Source organism: Diadema antillarum, unplaced genomic scaffold (genome assembly GCF_040938485.1).
Source record: "Diadema antillarum isolate AM-2024a unplaced genomic scaffold, OU_Dant_1.0 seq00001245_RagTag, whole genome shotgun sequence".
Lineage (NCBI taxonomy): Eukaryota > Metazoa > Echinodermata > Echinoidea > Diadematoida > Diadematidae > Diadema > Diadema antillarum.
In genome coordinates this window covers 31176-47472 of record NW_027272032.1, presented here as the reverse complement: position 1 = coordinate 47472, position 16297 = coordinate 31176, and the positions used below count along the sequence as shown (strand labels likewise).

Sequence of the window (16297 nt, the reverse complement as noted above, 5' to 3'; positions counted from 1 at the left end):
TTATGAATTGCTATTGAATGATAATTATTCAGCTACTAGATGATTACAGAGATATCAATGTTTAATCATGCCTTTAATGTTGATTATGAGTGTTTGTGTGAGATTATGGAAGGTACAAAGTACACAAATGTTGAAGTCAGTATATATATACCACAACCTATATCTTCTCTTTTTTTCCTCTCTAGCTAGGTGTAGGCCATTGTCTTTAAAACTTTGAATAATGTAATTTGATGTGGTGAGTCATTGTGAAGTGAATGATTACTTGCCACAAGGATATGGAGCTGCTTGGTGAATTTTTTAATTCATAAATTGTTGTTGTTGTTTTTTTTTAAAGTTAATCTGAAACTAGCCTTTGAAGAGTCAGAAAGCTTGCAGTCAAACTAGAAGAAACAATAGCAGCAACAACAACAAGTACTCTTTATCTCAAGCTAGGCACTTGACCTAGACTTAAGTCAAGCAGTCATGCACAAAAGGAGAGCAATAGAATTGCTAAAAAGATTAATAAGTGAAACAGGTCTGTAAAATGAGACTAATTCAGTCAAACTTCATAGTGGACCTTATGTTGTGCTCAACTTATTGAAAGTTGGTGATTATTAGTTTTGTTTTGATCATTTTCCATCAGGTTTCTTCCTCTTCATGATTGGACCCAATGGCCTGGTGTTTAATCCCTTCCATGAGACCGTCTACCAGGATATGAAGCAACCTTTGGCCCACTACTTCATCAACTCTTCCCACAACACGTAAGGGGTTAAAGTTGATTTTGTGCTGGTGTTTTGTCACATGAACAAAAGTCTCTCTTCGTTAGGAGAGGAAAATGTCATTGAGGGTTCTAGAACAGAAACCAGCTGATTTTATCTCGAGCAATATCTGTTTTGTCTCGACACATACTAGAGATTAGTGTAGTGTGATATTCCTGGGGGCATTTCACAAAGCATTTGTCAGACATTTTTTTTCTGACAAACTGTGATAAGCTACGGAAATCCTTGCGTCTAATTGGCTGACAGCGGATTTACCAGAAAAAAGATATTGGACAAAAATGCTTGATAAAATGCCCCCCTGGAGTGACATAGATGTTTCAAGTATGGGAGGGAATGTTGAGGGTCCTAAAACAGAAATCAGCTGATTTTATCTGTAGCAATATCTACTTCATCCAGACACGTACTAGAGATTAGTGTAACATTATGTTACTTGAGTGAAAGAGATACTTCATGTATTGGAGGGAATATCAGGTAGATGCCTTTAATGAGCATTTTAAAAGGAGAAATAAAGCTAAATATGAGGAATACAACATATTTTCATTCATTACCCATTGTCGTGGAAGTTACTCCAGAGATACATGTGGAATATGTACATCATTTCAGTATGACAGTTTTGTGATACCATAATTACCTCCGCCAAGGGAGGAGGTTATGTTTTCGTTACCGTTGGTTTGTTCGTTCGTTTGTTCGTTTGTCTGTGCACAAAATAACTCAAAAAGTAGACAACGGATTGGGATGAAACTTGCAGGAAAGTTTGAGAATGACACGAGTAACAAACGATTAACTTTTGGTAGGCTTCTATATTGGGAAATCGGCGACTTTCAGCACAGCATGGGTGGAAGTATCTCTATGGAAGAACAAGATCAGTGGTGAAAATGATTTGCATGCTTGGCGGAGGTCTGCGCTCTCTGAGTGCTTTTCCAGTTATATATGCGATGTCGTTGCCATCTGCAATTTGGCAATGATTAAGAAAGCTGTGCTGAAAAAGTTTTGTTGCCTGTCTTAGAAAATGCTGTAAAACAAGATATATATGTGGCATGAAATTTTTGTGAATATTCACTGGTATTCGATGTATATAGTGTAGACAAAAACTTTCACATGCAATTCAATTTCTTGAATCTAGGCTCTCGCAAAATTCATGAAAATAAAAATGCGCGCGAACATACCTCATTCTACAGTAGACCAAGAGGGGAAAATGCTATAGAGAAAAGCAGTTGAATGAAAACATGAAAAACAAAAGTGAAACCAAAATCTAGTACCAATATCCAGCAAAGACATGCAACAGTACTGGTAGGAAATCCGTCTTATGAGATTGTGAAGTCTAGATAGATATTGTACAGACCCCCCAGTTTTCCCACAGCTAGCAAGTTAATCCTTTGTGTACCAGGGACTTTGGACAGTATGTACAGTCCTATGGGGTTTCTGCACTGGTCAACACTCAAATTACATGGAGTGTTAAGTGTACCAGCAGCCTCACTCCTTGACACAACTTCTTATTTGCTGATTGTTAGCAAGAGGAAGCTAATTATAAGCTCTGAGCATTGCGCTTGCACCATTTTATGCAGAGCTGTCCTGTCAAAAATTGACACACTGGAATTGCGTTTCTGATTAGCAGCTCCGATTCAAGGTTGGATTTTGATGTTTGCTTTATGGGAGTACGCTTTATCCAGTGGATGGAGCGTATGTTTACATTCATGGTATCGCTGATCATCTGTGGAGAGATAAGTTTTGTGTTAGGCTTGCGTTATTTCGTGCTGCCCGAAAATTATTTTTTTTGTGACTTTTTTTAAATTTTCTGGAAATTTCATAATGGATCAGCTATTAAAAAAAAGAGAAAAATGGAAAAATAAGGGGGGGGGGAGTAAAAAGGAACTACTTGATGTTAGAAAGAATCAAATCAACTATCAGTGTTGTCATTGAAAGGGATTTTCCACAATGAGATACACATGTAAGATATGAGAAGACAGAGGAGATGTTATTAAAGGACAAGTTCACCTTCATAGACATGTGGTTTGAGTGAATGCAGCAATATTAGTAGAACACATCAGTGAGAGTTTGAGCAAAATCGGACAATCCGTTCAAAAGTTATGAATTTTTTAAGTTTCTGCTCAGTCACGACTGGATGAAAAGACTACTATAGCTTGTGATGTCACATGAGTACAACGATATAAAGAAAGAATAAAGAAAATTCAACATATTTCCATTTTTCTCGCATAACAAAAGAACACTTGACTTCTCTCTTTCAGAAGGCAGGGGGAATAATATTACCCTTAACATACGTCAGTAGCAAGTCGAAGAAATGTGCACTTTGTTCAAAAAGTAAAGTTTTGTGAAATTCTCTTTGATTTTCCTTATATAGTTGTACGCATGTGACATCATACACTGTAGTAGTCTTCTCTTCCAGCAGTGACCGCGCAGATGCTTAAAATATTAATAACTTTTGAACGGATTGTCGGATTTTCCTCAAACTTTCACTGATGTGTTCTACTAATATTGCTGCATTCTCTCTATCCTTATGTATATGAAGGTGGACTTGTCCTTTAAGGTCTTGAGAACAATTTTAATAGAACTGCAAAATATTGTTCGTCTGCATATTGCAAAGAACACTTTGTCATTTGCAATGCCATGGAATTGCATCAGTTCTATCACCACCCCACCCCCCACCAAACCAAAGCAATACCCTGACATCCAACAAGGAAGAGTCTATCAAATCATCAAATTGTCGGTTGAGAATGATGAGGGTGTTTTAAAGTTACCAGTAAAGCCATAGACCCAAATTCACGAAGGTGGTACAATTGAAATCATGGTTTAAACAGTGGTTTACTGTATACATATTTCGTCTGTGTAAATGCTATTGACAGATTGTGTACACCAATAGACGTCCAGTAGCAAGCGTGCATTGATTCGCACATGTCAAAGGTACGCCTATTTCACGCTAATTTCAGACCATGGTACAAATTTTATATCATGGTCTAGATTTAAACCACTTTCGTGAATTCGGGCCATAGTGTTCAAAGCACCTTAACACCCTTCTCATTCTCAGCTGACAAATTGTGGCTGGTGATTGTATCTGAGAGATCCAGGTATATTTCAATTTCTCTTTTTCACCTTTTTCCTCCACAGATACTTGATGGAGGATCAGCTGAGAGGACCCAGCAGCGTTGAAGCCTACATCCGGGCCTTGCAGAGAGGATGTAGATGTGTGGAGTGTGAGTCCGGAGAATGATCAGTTCATTCAGTCATCTTTTGATACGATATGATTTGATAAATTCATTTTGATCAGTGTGTATGTTGCCACTCTACACCTCCCTTTAGCTTTTGAACACCTCCCCTCATCTCTCCGACACCTCCAGTATACCCCCCCCCCACCTTATAACTTACCTCTACTTATCTAACATCTCCCCCTTCATCTTCCCCACACCTCTACTATACCTCCCTTAAACCCCCACAAACCTTCCCTAAACCTCTTGTGAATGCCTCCCCTTTATCTATCTATATACATGTACAATGTACCTCCACTACACCTCCCTTACACCGCCCTATGCCTTCCCATACCTCTTGATCATCTTCCCTTCATCTCCCCTACATATCCACTACACCCCCTTATAGTATACCACCTTGCGCCTTCCCAATACCACTTGATTACCCTCCCTTCATCCCCTTCACCTCCAGGGTTCCTCCCCTATACCCCCACACCTTCTCTAAACCTCTTGAACACCTCCCCTTCATCTCCCTACACACCTACTATACCTCCCTTACACCACTCTATACTTCCGAACACCGCCCTTTAATCTCCCTACACCTCCACTGTACCTCTGTTACACCATGCTAAACCTCCCCTATGTCTTTAACATCTCCCCTTTATCTTTCTTACACATCCACTACACCACCTATACACTATCCTACCTATACCTCTTGATCGGCCTCCCTTTATCTCCCCCATACCTCCAGGATACCTCCATTACACTGACCTACACCTCACCAAATGTCCCTTGCATTTCTCCTCTACATCTCTAATGCCTTTTGTAAACTGCCTCTACACTTTCTCTCAGTATCTCATACACCTCCCCAAAACTTGTCCTACACCTTCCCTTAGCCTCCCCTAAATTCCCCCATTAAAAATGTACCTTCCGCACACTACCCCTACACCTCTTCTAAACAGCATCTCCTCTCCCTCTCCCCTACACCTCCCCAAAACCTGAACCACACATGCCCTCTTCACCTCTCTTACACCTCCTGTACCAAGTTGGATCCTCTACGTCAGTAATCCCATCTGCTGCTACCCCAAACTGAACCCCTTTTTCTTGTTTCCTTCGCCCAGTGGACTGCTGGGATGGGCCGGACAATGACCCCATTGTCTACCACGGACACACCCTCACCTCCAAGATCAAGTTCAAGGACATCATTGAGGCTGTCGACAAATATGCTTTCGCTGCCTCCGAGTAAGTAATACATACTTATGCATATATATGTATGATGCTTAACCCGTTGAGGACGAGTCCCGAGTATACTCGGGCAGGTGTCTATGGGCAATGCGTGTTGTAGCAAAATCAGCCCGTCCTCAACGGGTTAATGCATGCACAGTAAATTGTTAGCCAAGACTAAATGAAAAAGAGAAGAAATAATGTCCCTTAAAGAGATTTCAGTCATTGCATTCACAATCTTCCCAAACAAACTATTTCCATTTGAAATGAAAGTAATAATATTAATGTACACCGCACACTATTTTTGAGAGCACCCTCTTATATTTGCCGGTAGTTTCCATTTCAGCTCATTAAACTATATGTGCAAGTGAAAGTACTGGCACTTAAATTCCTTCCTGTCCGTTTCAAATGTCTGCTCTTATGGTTTATAAGATATCTAATAACGCTGTCTCGTCTTATCTTAGACTTTGTTTCTCTGCACTACTCTACTACAACCTGATCTCTTTATTATCTCTGTACTCTGCAATTATGATATTGTCCTTGCACTTGTACCAGTTATGGTGATAGGGCATTTTCTGTCATTGCTTTATTCTGAATTTCTTTATAACAAACTCTCCTGTCACTGAAGAATCTGTACGTATGGCTTATTGTTCCCTACACGGCACAGCAATATTACTCTCATTTCTGCAACATTTTAAATTATGTAAAATAGCTCACTGCATGTTTATTTTATTTATTTATTTATTTTTTTATAAATCATGTTTATTTAAAAGCCTACTAAGATTTTATCAAGAAACTGGTGTTTCACAGAAGTAATTCTGGCATACTTTTGTTGACCTTTTACCTCTTTCGTATTACATATTATGTCTTCAGGTATCCCCTGATCCTGTCATTTGAGAATCACTGCAGTGTAGAGCAGCAGAAGGTCATGGCCCAGTACGTCACTTCCATCCTCGGCAGTAAGTCCTCCTTAGCAACTAAGAGCTCTGCATTGACGGGCTTGCCCTCTTGATAATCTACCTCCATTTATGGCTGCTAATCTGTTCGTGTAACAGCCCGAAGCCCGTCCTTAAAGGGGAAGGCTAGTAACTGATCAGTGGGAATCAGTGGAAATGCTGGGAGATGATTGTTCCAATCCTTATGGGATTCATTCAAGAGTTCATTGTATATCTATTGTTGTGTGAAAATGATTTGCTTCAGAACGGTCTCGTATTCAAGTAATGTGCAGATTAATGCTCCGTCACTGACCAGGGACGCTAACCTGGAAGCATTAAACTGCACATTACTTGAATATGAGACCATTCTGAAGCAAATCATTTTCACACAACAATAGATATACAATGAACTCTTGAATGAATCCCATAAGGATTGGAACAATCATCTCCAAGCATTTCCACTGATTCCCACTGATCAGTTACTAGCCTTCCCCTTTAACAAGATTGATTTTGATATGGAAGAGAAAATATGAGACAGATGCTGCAGAAATTTATGCAAACATGTACCTCCGAAAAATATATAAACAATTGACTGTACCTCATCCCATTTCACAGTTTCCAGTTTCTTTATATCAGCTGAGGCTAAGAATGACATGACATTTCAAGGGTGTATTTGAAGAGTTTGTTTGCAAAAACCGATAAGTCCATATTTTCCAAATGGAGATATTTGCGATTAAAGGTCAAGAAAAATAAAGAGAATAATTAGAAAATTTTTGCTTCTTTTGACCATAACTTCAAAAATTTACCTTTATATGTAGTGACCAATACAAAACGTTTGTATATCATTTAAAAGGTATTATTTTGTACTGTGTGACAGACTCTGTACTTCAAAATCTTCAAAATGGACTTATCGGTTTTTGCGAACAAACTCTTCATTTGCAATTTGAAAAAAAAGCTGAAGCTGCGCAAAATTCCTTTCATAGATGTATTTCACATTTTCTTTGTCTTCTCCCTAGATCAGTATGTTTATGTGGGTCAAGAATCATGCGATTAACTGAGCATTTGTAGAGTTCTTTTTATGTTTGTAGAGTTTCTTTTTGTTTGAATCAAATTTAAAATGCATCACAACAACAAATGACCACTGTTTACTAGGGTAAAAATACCCTACCAGTTGCCAAATTTGATATCAAAAAGACAAATGGATGGAGCTCTTCAAAACATATGTTATCTTCATTCTATCATCTTTTTTTGTTGTTAGTACAACAATTTATGATTTGCACAATTTATGTGTCCATCTCTTTAGTATGTCATGAAGTTCAAATTACATTAGGAATGATAATACAGAATGTACCTCTAATCATACTGTGTATACTAATGTCTTCTCACCTAAATATTTCAGACAAGCTGTACACGAACAACAACCTCCACAATGCAGCAGCGTTTCCCTCGCCGGAGGATTTGAAGGGGAAAATCCTTGTAAAGGTGAGATGGAAAATATATTTTTGGTCCACTATTCTCAAACTATACAGCTGTTATAGATCCATGCATATTCTACATTACAATGTGTAATTTGTTATAGTAGTACTTTGTACGCCATGTATTTAGTGAGTCTAAATTTTCACGAATCGGAACTTCCTGACAATTTTGCATGTGGCTAAATTCGTGATCGTGGAGCCTTGTGCCGAACAGAGAAATGTATGTACGCGTATGCCACATTAATAGCCTGATCAGAGTCAATATTTTTGTGTGTCTTTAATTACGCGAATAGCGCCTGACTTGCGAAATTCTTGAAAATAAAAACCTCGCAAAATATTCGGCATATACAGTATATGAAAGCAAGTGCAAGTTTGATTTCTAGTCTCATCCTTGTGACAATAGCGAGCTTGAGATCTGCGACGCACACGCTAAGACGACGTAGCCTCCTGGGTTGGACAATAGAAACAACTGCCTCGCGCAAGTGCAGATCACCATTTTTTGTCTAATTAGCATCATCTTAGCATTTGTGTTGCAGATCTACAGTAACTTGCTAATGACAGTATGGAACATGCAGCTTTAATCAGGTAGAGAGAAGGAATATGGAGTAGAGAAAGAAGAAAAGTGTCATGAAAGAGTAGATTGAAGAAATGGTAGAAACCAGACAGGAATCAAACTGTGGGGCTGAGACAGCTGAGGTGGAGAGGGTGATGTACAATGACTGCACATAGTTTGGAGTACGACCCATAGAGAGACAGAGTATACAACATTAAACCTGTCTGTAATGGCCACCCAAGGGAGACGAAAATTGCGGCCTTTATAGACAGGAGGCTGCTGTAGACAGGTTTGACTGGATGCAGTTCTTTTTTTTTTTACCTTTCTCTCAGTGTCTCTTCTTTGCCTGATGTTTATGATGCCTGTACCTTGACATAAACTGAATATTTGATCATTTATGAATAATACATTGTGCATCAGTAGATTCATCTGCTCACATTGGATGCATCATTGACCAAATTCATTCTAAATATGACACGCTAGGGAAAGAGGCTTCCCCCGTCCACGACTGCTGAGGATGACGGAGAGGTCAGTGACGAGGACGAGGCAGCCGACATCGACCCTGATGACCCACAGATCAAAGAAGAGTTGGAGAAGAAGAAGAAGGTGAGAAAAAAAAAATGGCATCAAATATTAGCATGTCGTCAATGTTCAGTAGATGTTAAGAGCACCAAAGTTAGATATTTTGTTTGTATATGTATGTTTTAATTTATTTTTCTGCTTCAGAGTTCGAGAGTTATTCTTTTGACATTGAACCAATTAAATGCAAAAAATGCCATTTTTATAGACAAGAAGATTGTACATTGTATGTTGCATGTATTCTTAGGTGCATACAGACTGGGAGACAATTTTAGGGAGCGACAAATTGCATAGTGCCTTTATCAGACACTGATCTTTGTTTATCTCTTTTATGTTCTGTTCAAAGAAAAGTAGCGCATGTATGCTCTAGTTTTTTGAGAAGTAGCTTGATTTAAAATATGTCATGCTGTTGTGTATTGCCATCTACAGTGTATTTGAAGAAGTTGTTATGTTGTTATTTTTTTGTCATTTTTATTTTTTTTCTTCAAATGAAATTATAGCTGGCAAACTGCCTACATTCCCACAGTTTAAGTTAAGATAAAAATTTTGCTGGAAACTGTAGCTAGTACTGAGTTCTTGATCAGCAAGCACCCTAGTGTAGTCTTTAAAAAAAGCAGTAGTGTGTCGTGATTATATGGTTACTGACCTGTAGAGCAAATGACATAGAATACTTAAGAAAGATAACAACTATGTGTAATATCCACTGTAGATAATACATGTACATGATCAAAGCAGATCACAATTTGCTGCAAGATCATAGAATATTTCATGAAATCAGTGAAGTGGTGGTCAATTTCTGATCCACACCATGTGAGGATGTTTAAAAAATACATGTAAAATGATAACTATTTGAGGTTCGGAATGGACCAATAAAGGAGGGTCAGAAATTGACCATCGCTTCATTGATTACATGAAATATTGTATGATCCAGAAGCAGATTGTGATCTGTTTTGATTATGCAACATTTACAGTGGAAATTACACATCGTTGTTATCTTTCAGAAGTACAAGTGTATTCAATGACATCTGCTTTGCAAATGAATGCTAATACATATCGTCGCTGGGGTGACAAGACCTTGTATCTGCAATTTTGGTGAAAATGACTTTTTTGGATGAATGGTCAAATAATGGGTCAAGTGATGTCCTGTCCAAATCCCAACTGTCTTACTCCAAAAATGAAGCCCCCACGGCATGTCAAAGGAAAGGCTATCCCATTCGCCATAGTGCTTTGGCCGCCATGTTTTTTGGCTCTCCTGAACATTTGACATTTTGTAGATATGAGGTCTTGTCGCCCCAGCGACGATATGTACTTGCTAATATTTGCTGCTTGTCAAGATAATTCGTGATTGCTCATATGTTTGATTTGCATATGGCATGATAAGCATTTATGTTAAGCTGGATTCTCTGAGATGAATAATTTGCTTACACCTAGCAACCAAAACCAGCTTGACTCTGTTGTTGAATTCCCTTGTTTCAAAGCATTAAGGAAAGCAACAAAAATCATTCTTGCATTCAATGGGAAGGGGATATTGGAACAAAAGTAAGGATGAATGGAAAGACACTTTGTTGTACTTTTGAAGTTTGGCACATTTTGGGGACTGAGATGTTATGTCTACATGTGGGAGTTTATACTCACTGTCTTTCCTGATATGGTCTGGTGTTTCATTCTTAACATAATCCAACTTTCTTTGAAGTACAGATATTGGTGCAAGAGAGCTGTATGAATTTCATTTAAATGCTACTTAATTAACACATTTTTTTTTTTTTTTTTTTTTTTGCAGTGACAGTTTTGATGATTGAAATTTGGTTATTTGTCTACTAATGATGCTGTTTCATCAGCACTCGGTGGCTTTACATAAACATTCAGTGGGATTTTTTGGCTTGACCATACACATGACTGCCATGTTACGTGATAGGACCAGCTGTTCAATTGCTGTTTTAAGGCCATGGCATTGTCAAGGACATGATTACATAAGCTGCACCTCCCCCATAGGTGTATTATTCCATGACAATGGAAAAATCATGTCATTCTTCCCCGCCCAGAAACCTACCGAGCAAGTGAGAAAGTTAATACATGCCAAAGTCCCCATGATGGGCAAAAAACGGGTGATGAACTAAAATTGGTTTGTTTTCAGAGTTTTTCCCACCTTCTGCCATTCCCTCCCCTTAGGTGCATATGTCTGTCCAAGATTTCTTTCATATCATAAGGCTCTTCTCTTCTTGTGTCTCTGCATTGCATACGTGTAGTATGAAACAAAAAGCCAATTAAAGCAAGAACAAAATAAAAGAAATAATAAAAAGTAACCACAATTATCAAAAGCAGCTGCAATTATTTCTTTTTTTCCTAGTAACTGTGTACTGGGTCCTGTATCGCACATATCACTTTAAGGCAGCTCTAATGACAATTGATAATTGCAAGCTACCACAGCAGTTTCTTAACTTCTTGCCCCTAGTTATTCTTTTTTTTTTTAATCAGCTTTTGTCATCTTAGCCATTACTCTTTACATCCGTGCTTGATACAGTAGAAATCTGAAAAAAGTGACTGCATTGTCCATTGCGATATCTGTGTCATTCCAAACATCGGCAGCCATTTACAAAATTCTGTGAAGACTTTAAGCAATTGGCAAATGTCTGCATTTTATTGTTTCTTAACATACTTTTGTTAAAATCATCAATGTGACATGTTTCGTGCGTGGGAATGCTAGGGAATGCTAGGATACGCTTTGCTAGGGAACAAAGCATGCTTGCAGGATTTTTTTCTCCTTTATTTCTTTTTTGGACTCATGAGGTAAAACATTCCATAACTGTGAAATGGAGTATGATATGCAAATGCTAGTCAGTGCCAAGAAATCCTTCGTATATAATGTTCGTTGTAAGTGTCATGTAAAAATTCAAAATGTGAGCAAATTGCAGCAGAATAATATAAAACTGTTATGGTTTTGTAAAGAAAAAAAGGATTAAACAAGCAAACAAGCAGAGTGCTGTAATGAATCTGCAAAAGTATTGTGCGCTATTAAAGTGGGCCTTGTCATGTATCATGCATGTTCAATGATTACCAGTGGTAGAAAGGGATAGAAATAGTTTTTAAGAGTGGGTTAGTGGTATGTGCCGACTTTTGGAGGGATGTTGTAGGGTTTCTCCCTTTCTCACTTTTTATGCCTCTGCTCGAAGGGCGATGGGAGGCATCATTTTGTCCGGTTGTCCGTCTTTCTGTCCATCCTTTTTTTATATGATACTGCAGCAATGCGTTGCAGACAAAGTACTTGTTATATTTGAAAACCTGTGTCTGACAGTAAAGAGAGTGTTAGTGTGAATGTTGGCGGAGTACTCTTACCGTTTTTACGCTGTTTGGTTATCGTTTATCTTGTCTTCTCCCAGGAGGATGGTGGCGGTCAGGTATGTAGTCAAAAAGTGTATGCTGCATTGGTCTCTGTCATATTTAATCGATGTGGTGGTCATTTTTCCTCTCTTGGGACCTTCTCTAATTTTGTATTTTGTTGTTTGTTGTCAATATCACAAAGCACTTCTTTCGATCAATTGCAAGTTTTTTATACCCCCATCCCTTTCTTTCCAATCTTTTGCAAGTTCCAATGTGTTTGTTTGTTTGCCCCCCCCCACACTTTCTTGAACATCTTTGTCGTTAAACAAAACCATTTGGAATGAAGTAACCACCTCCATGTTGTGAGCAGTGTGAGAATGTTCCCACTGAGCCACTGCTTGCCAATTACTGTTCATTACTGGAGCATCTGTTCATTTGTTTCTATGTGTGTGATAGTCATGTGTCTTGACTACTACTGGTAGGAATGTGCCTACTAAAGTTCATTACACCGAGGTCATGACGTATTTTATGTGACTTCGTTGGATGTTGTCTCTTTTCAGACTGAACTTTGTATTCTTCTTCTTTGTCTGTCTGTCATTTACTCCCTCCCTCTAATTATTTACAGAAGTATTCTGTACAGCTTTATTTTGAGTACTCTAGGAAATAGTATATCTATATGTGTATCTATTTTAAATACATAAATTAAGAGATAAAGTTTGAAAAGTATTAAAGTAGTGAAGAGAATTTCACATATGTATTCATTGGGACCACATGGTAGCATTTAACTGGTGGATGGGCATATATCATATAATAATAATTGCCAATATGGAGTATAATACCTGCACGATGATACAACATGTATGTATATTAAAGGGAAAGACATGGGCATCTTTAACAAGCAAACTTCATGGATACCAGTGTATATTGATGCAATAGAAGATGATTATATTAACCTGTTGCCTTGGAGATATCATAATTCCCAGTGAGTTTACATGTGTCAAACCCAGTCTGGTATTAGCAATGGCTTAAACTACAGATACATTTTTTCCTCTTTCAGTCTTGGGACTCTACGATAATCAGTACCTGCATGATTACAGCAGCTACCAGAAGGGGCTCAACTACTTTACTTTAAGCCCTTCGATCACTATACAAATATTTATATGATATTTGATATTTATATATTTCTTCAATTTCATGACAAACATAATGTATGAATTATACATTTTTCATTTGTACAAATCATAGGATTTTTTTTTAAAGAAGAATTAAAAAACTTGATGAAGACGAAATATTGATAATTATTTAATACAAATTACACAACAAATTGATATTAAAGAAAAAAAAATTCAAAGGTACAATCTGAGGGAAGTAATTTGCAGAAAATGAAAATAAAAAGAAATATTGCAGAAATGAGATACTTAACATCCTCATCAGGGATGCGTGATTTCAGTGGCCCTGACATTAAATAATATGTTTTTAGAGGAAAAATTTTGACTTCTGAAATGACTCTCTTGCAGGTGGTGTATTTCATATATCCAATGCATACACCCAGCACGAGGTCACTATGGGAAACTGCATTTTAATGGAAGACAAAAAAAAAAAAAGGCTCCACAGCTTTTATCCTATGATCCATTACTCATAATGTATCAATGGATTTGATTTAGGGGGGGCATGGCATGTCTTGATGTATTGTTTTTGTGATAAGACTGTCAGTTGTTTTTGTGTCTTTTCATGTGTGAATCAATTGTTATTTGTGATTCCATTGCAAAAAATGATGGTGAACCACCCCCCCCCCCAGAAAAAAAAAAGAAAGAAGACAAAAAAAAAGAAGAAGAAAAGATATACATAATATCAAAGCATGCATTTTCTGTTGCAGTTAAACTTGGGTTTAAAATGGAAAGGTATGGAGATGGTAAAGTCCCAGACATTGGTCTAAGTTTAAAGTCCCATGGACAAATTTGTCTAGGTTCCTGAATTTGATCTTGTTAGAAAGAGTATCCCTTACCAAATGTTCAGTTGACGTAGGCACCACATTGGGAGTTGCCTACCTTCGCTCCCGCCTTCCTCCCCCCTCCCCCCCCCCCCCAAAAAAAACAAAAAACAAAAAAAAACACAAAAAAACCCCACAAAAAACAGTTACCCATCTCTAATGATTGGCACCGTTTGTGAGCATGTGACTCAAGCCTGCTATGCACTGAAGTGGGGGTGGGGAGATGAAATGGCTGTGTAAAATTGATCGGCTCTTACTTTATTTTTGGCTCAGTGAGCATGTAATTACGAAAGCAAAAGTCGCCGAGAGCTCCATGGCATTATACTTTGCACGTTGGCCCATCCATGATATGTGGGTTTATAATGGTGAACAAGAATATACAAGATTTATACATTTTATTTGCATAATTTAATGCATAAGATATTGGTGATATTTTTTTTCCATGCCGCCTTGCCTTTTGGGCTGAATTTGAAGGAAGCAAGCAACATTTTGTGATTTTTTTTTTTCTGTGTGTGTGTATTTGCATGAAGCATTTTTATTATTTTTTTTAAAGAAAAAAAAATATACAAGAAATAATTTGAGGAACCCATATTTCTAGTAGGGAAGCATAAGAAAAATGCTGTAAATTCCATGATACTGAAAGAATCACATGCTTCCATCAAACAGAATTCAAAATGATTTTATGAATATCCTTCCATATGGCTAAAAAAAAGTCATACAATTGTGATTGATATAAACAAGTAGACCTACTACCATATAGAGGCATTCCCCCCAAAAAAAAAAGATTAAAAAAAATAAAAATCTGTATATACATTGTATAGTGTTGTACTATGTATAGTTTAGAATGACTTTTCATTGAAATATTGTATTTACAGGATGAATGATGGCCCAAAATTTTGTTTTTGCACCCAATAAATTGTGGTGCATAAAATTAGGCCCATTTATTGGTGATGACACACGCAACACATACATTGTACATTGTACATATGTGTATTTACATACTGTTATACACACATGAACACACATTTTTTATATACTTAAAAAAATGCATACAAACACTCATACATACCGTACAAACACACACATAAGCACATACACATAATACACACACACACACCCACACACACACCACACACTTTGACATGTGTGTGTACATTTTTTAGTGTTATATCTGTGACTATTCATGCGTACATGTATGCATCATATGATCGCTGTAATGTCGACTGCTGTTCCTGTCCATTCCACAGCCCATCCCTGCGTATTTTGTTGTTGTTTTTTCTGTCATTTAAATGTTGTGGAGTGTTCTTTATATTCTTTTTATCATTTACCACTTTTAATGTCATTGATCTACCGAGAAATTGTGTGCATTATCTTGATTCTGCACTGAATGCCGAGTTTTTCTGCATTTGATCGTAATTTGTGATATCAAATCGCACTGTGTAACCTTTTTCCTGTCATTCCTTTTTAACTTTGTCACACTTTCTACCTTGTTTTCTACTTTTTTTTTGTTTATTTTGTTTTGTGATGGTTGGGTTTGATGGTAGCCGAAAGACAAGAAGAAGGTAAGTGCCTTGTATGCCAGCCAGTGATCATGTGATTTAGTCATGTGATTAGTCATGTGAACAGGCATGTGATTGGCATGCTGTCACATATGTATGCATCTCACCTCCGCTCTGCTTCACACACTGAGACAAATAACGCACGGCTTCATCTCTAACCACACTCACGTTCCAATCGCTGTCTCCGCTTACGTCCAAGAAAATATCACTGCGTTGAATATTCACATCTGTGTAGAACAATTTATTGCATGTATTTATGGCTTTCAAGTCAGAATATGTTATGAAATGTTAATCAAATTACATGTATGTGTCACATTTGAATAGCAAATGATGTTTGGTGATATACAGCTATATTTAGTCGTATTTCACTAGAAACAGGAAAGTAATCTTACATAGCTATTTATTTGAAAGTGTAAGATGAAAATTGCATTATCCTCCCTGTTCTCTTTCCACAAAGGTGACTTGAAAAGACTGATTTACAGAGTCACACACTTCACATTTTCACACATATGTACAAAAGTAATTCACCCTTTGCTACATATGTGCACTTTTAATAGTTAAATATGTGCTGCAAATAAAGGCAACTTTAATTTAGCCCTGCATAATATATATATTTTTAGCTCACCTGAGCCAAAGGCTCAAGTGAGCTATTGCGATCGCCCTTCGTCCGGCGTCCGTCGTGCGTCGTGCGTCGTGCGTCGTGCGT

At 37.6% G+C, this 16297-nt stretch overlaps 1 protein-coding gene across 1 annotated transcript in view; it reads left to right on the top strand.

The window, feature by feature from the left end:
• The window catches only part of LOC139745253 (1-phosphatidylinositol 4,5-bisphosphate phosphodiesterase delta-4-like), a 74606-nt gene that overhangs the window by 40243 nt on the left and 18066 nt on the right, over positions 1–16297 (top strand). The window contains exons 8-14 of the mRNA XM_071655655.1: positions 623–740; positions 3882–3967; positions 5080–5200; positions 6056–6141; positions 7517–7599; positions 8629–8751; positions 12102–12119. Coding sequence (XP_071511756.1) covers positions 623–740; positions 3882–3967; positions 5080–5200; positions 6056–6141; positions 7517–7599; positions 8629–8751; positions 12102–12119 — 635 coding nt within the window. The remainder of the gene's footprint in view (positions 1–622; positions 741–3881; positions 3968–5079; positions 5201–6055; positions 6142–7516; positions 7600–8628; positions 8752–12101; positions 12120–16297) is intronic.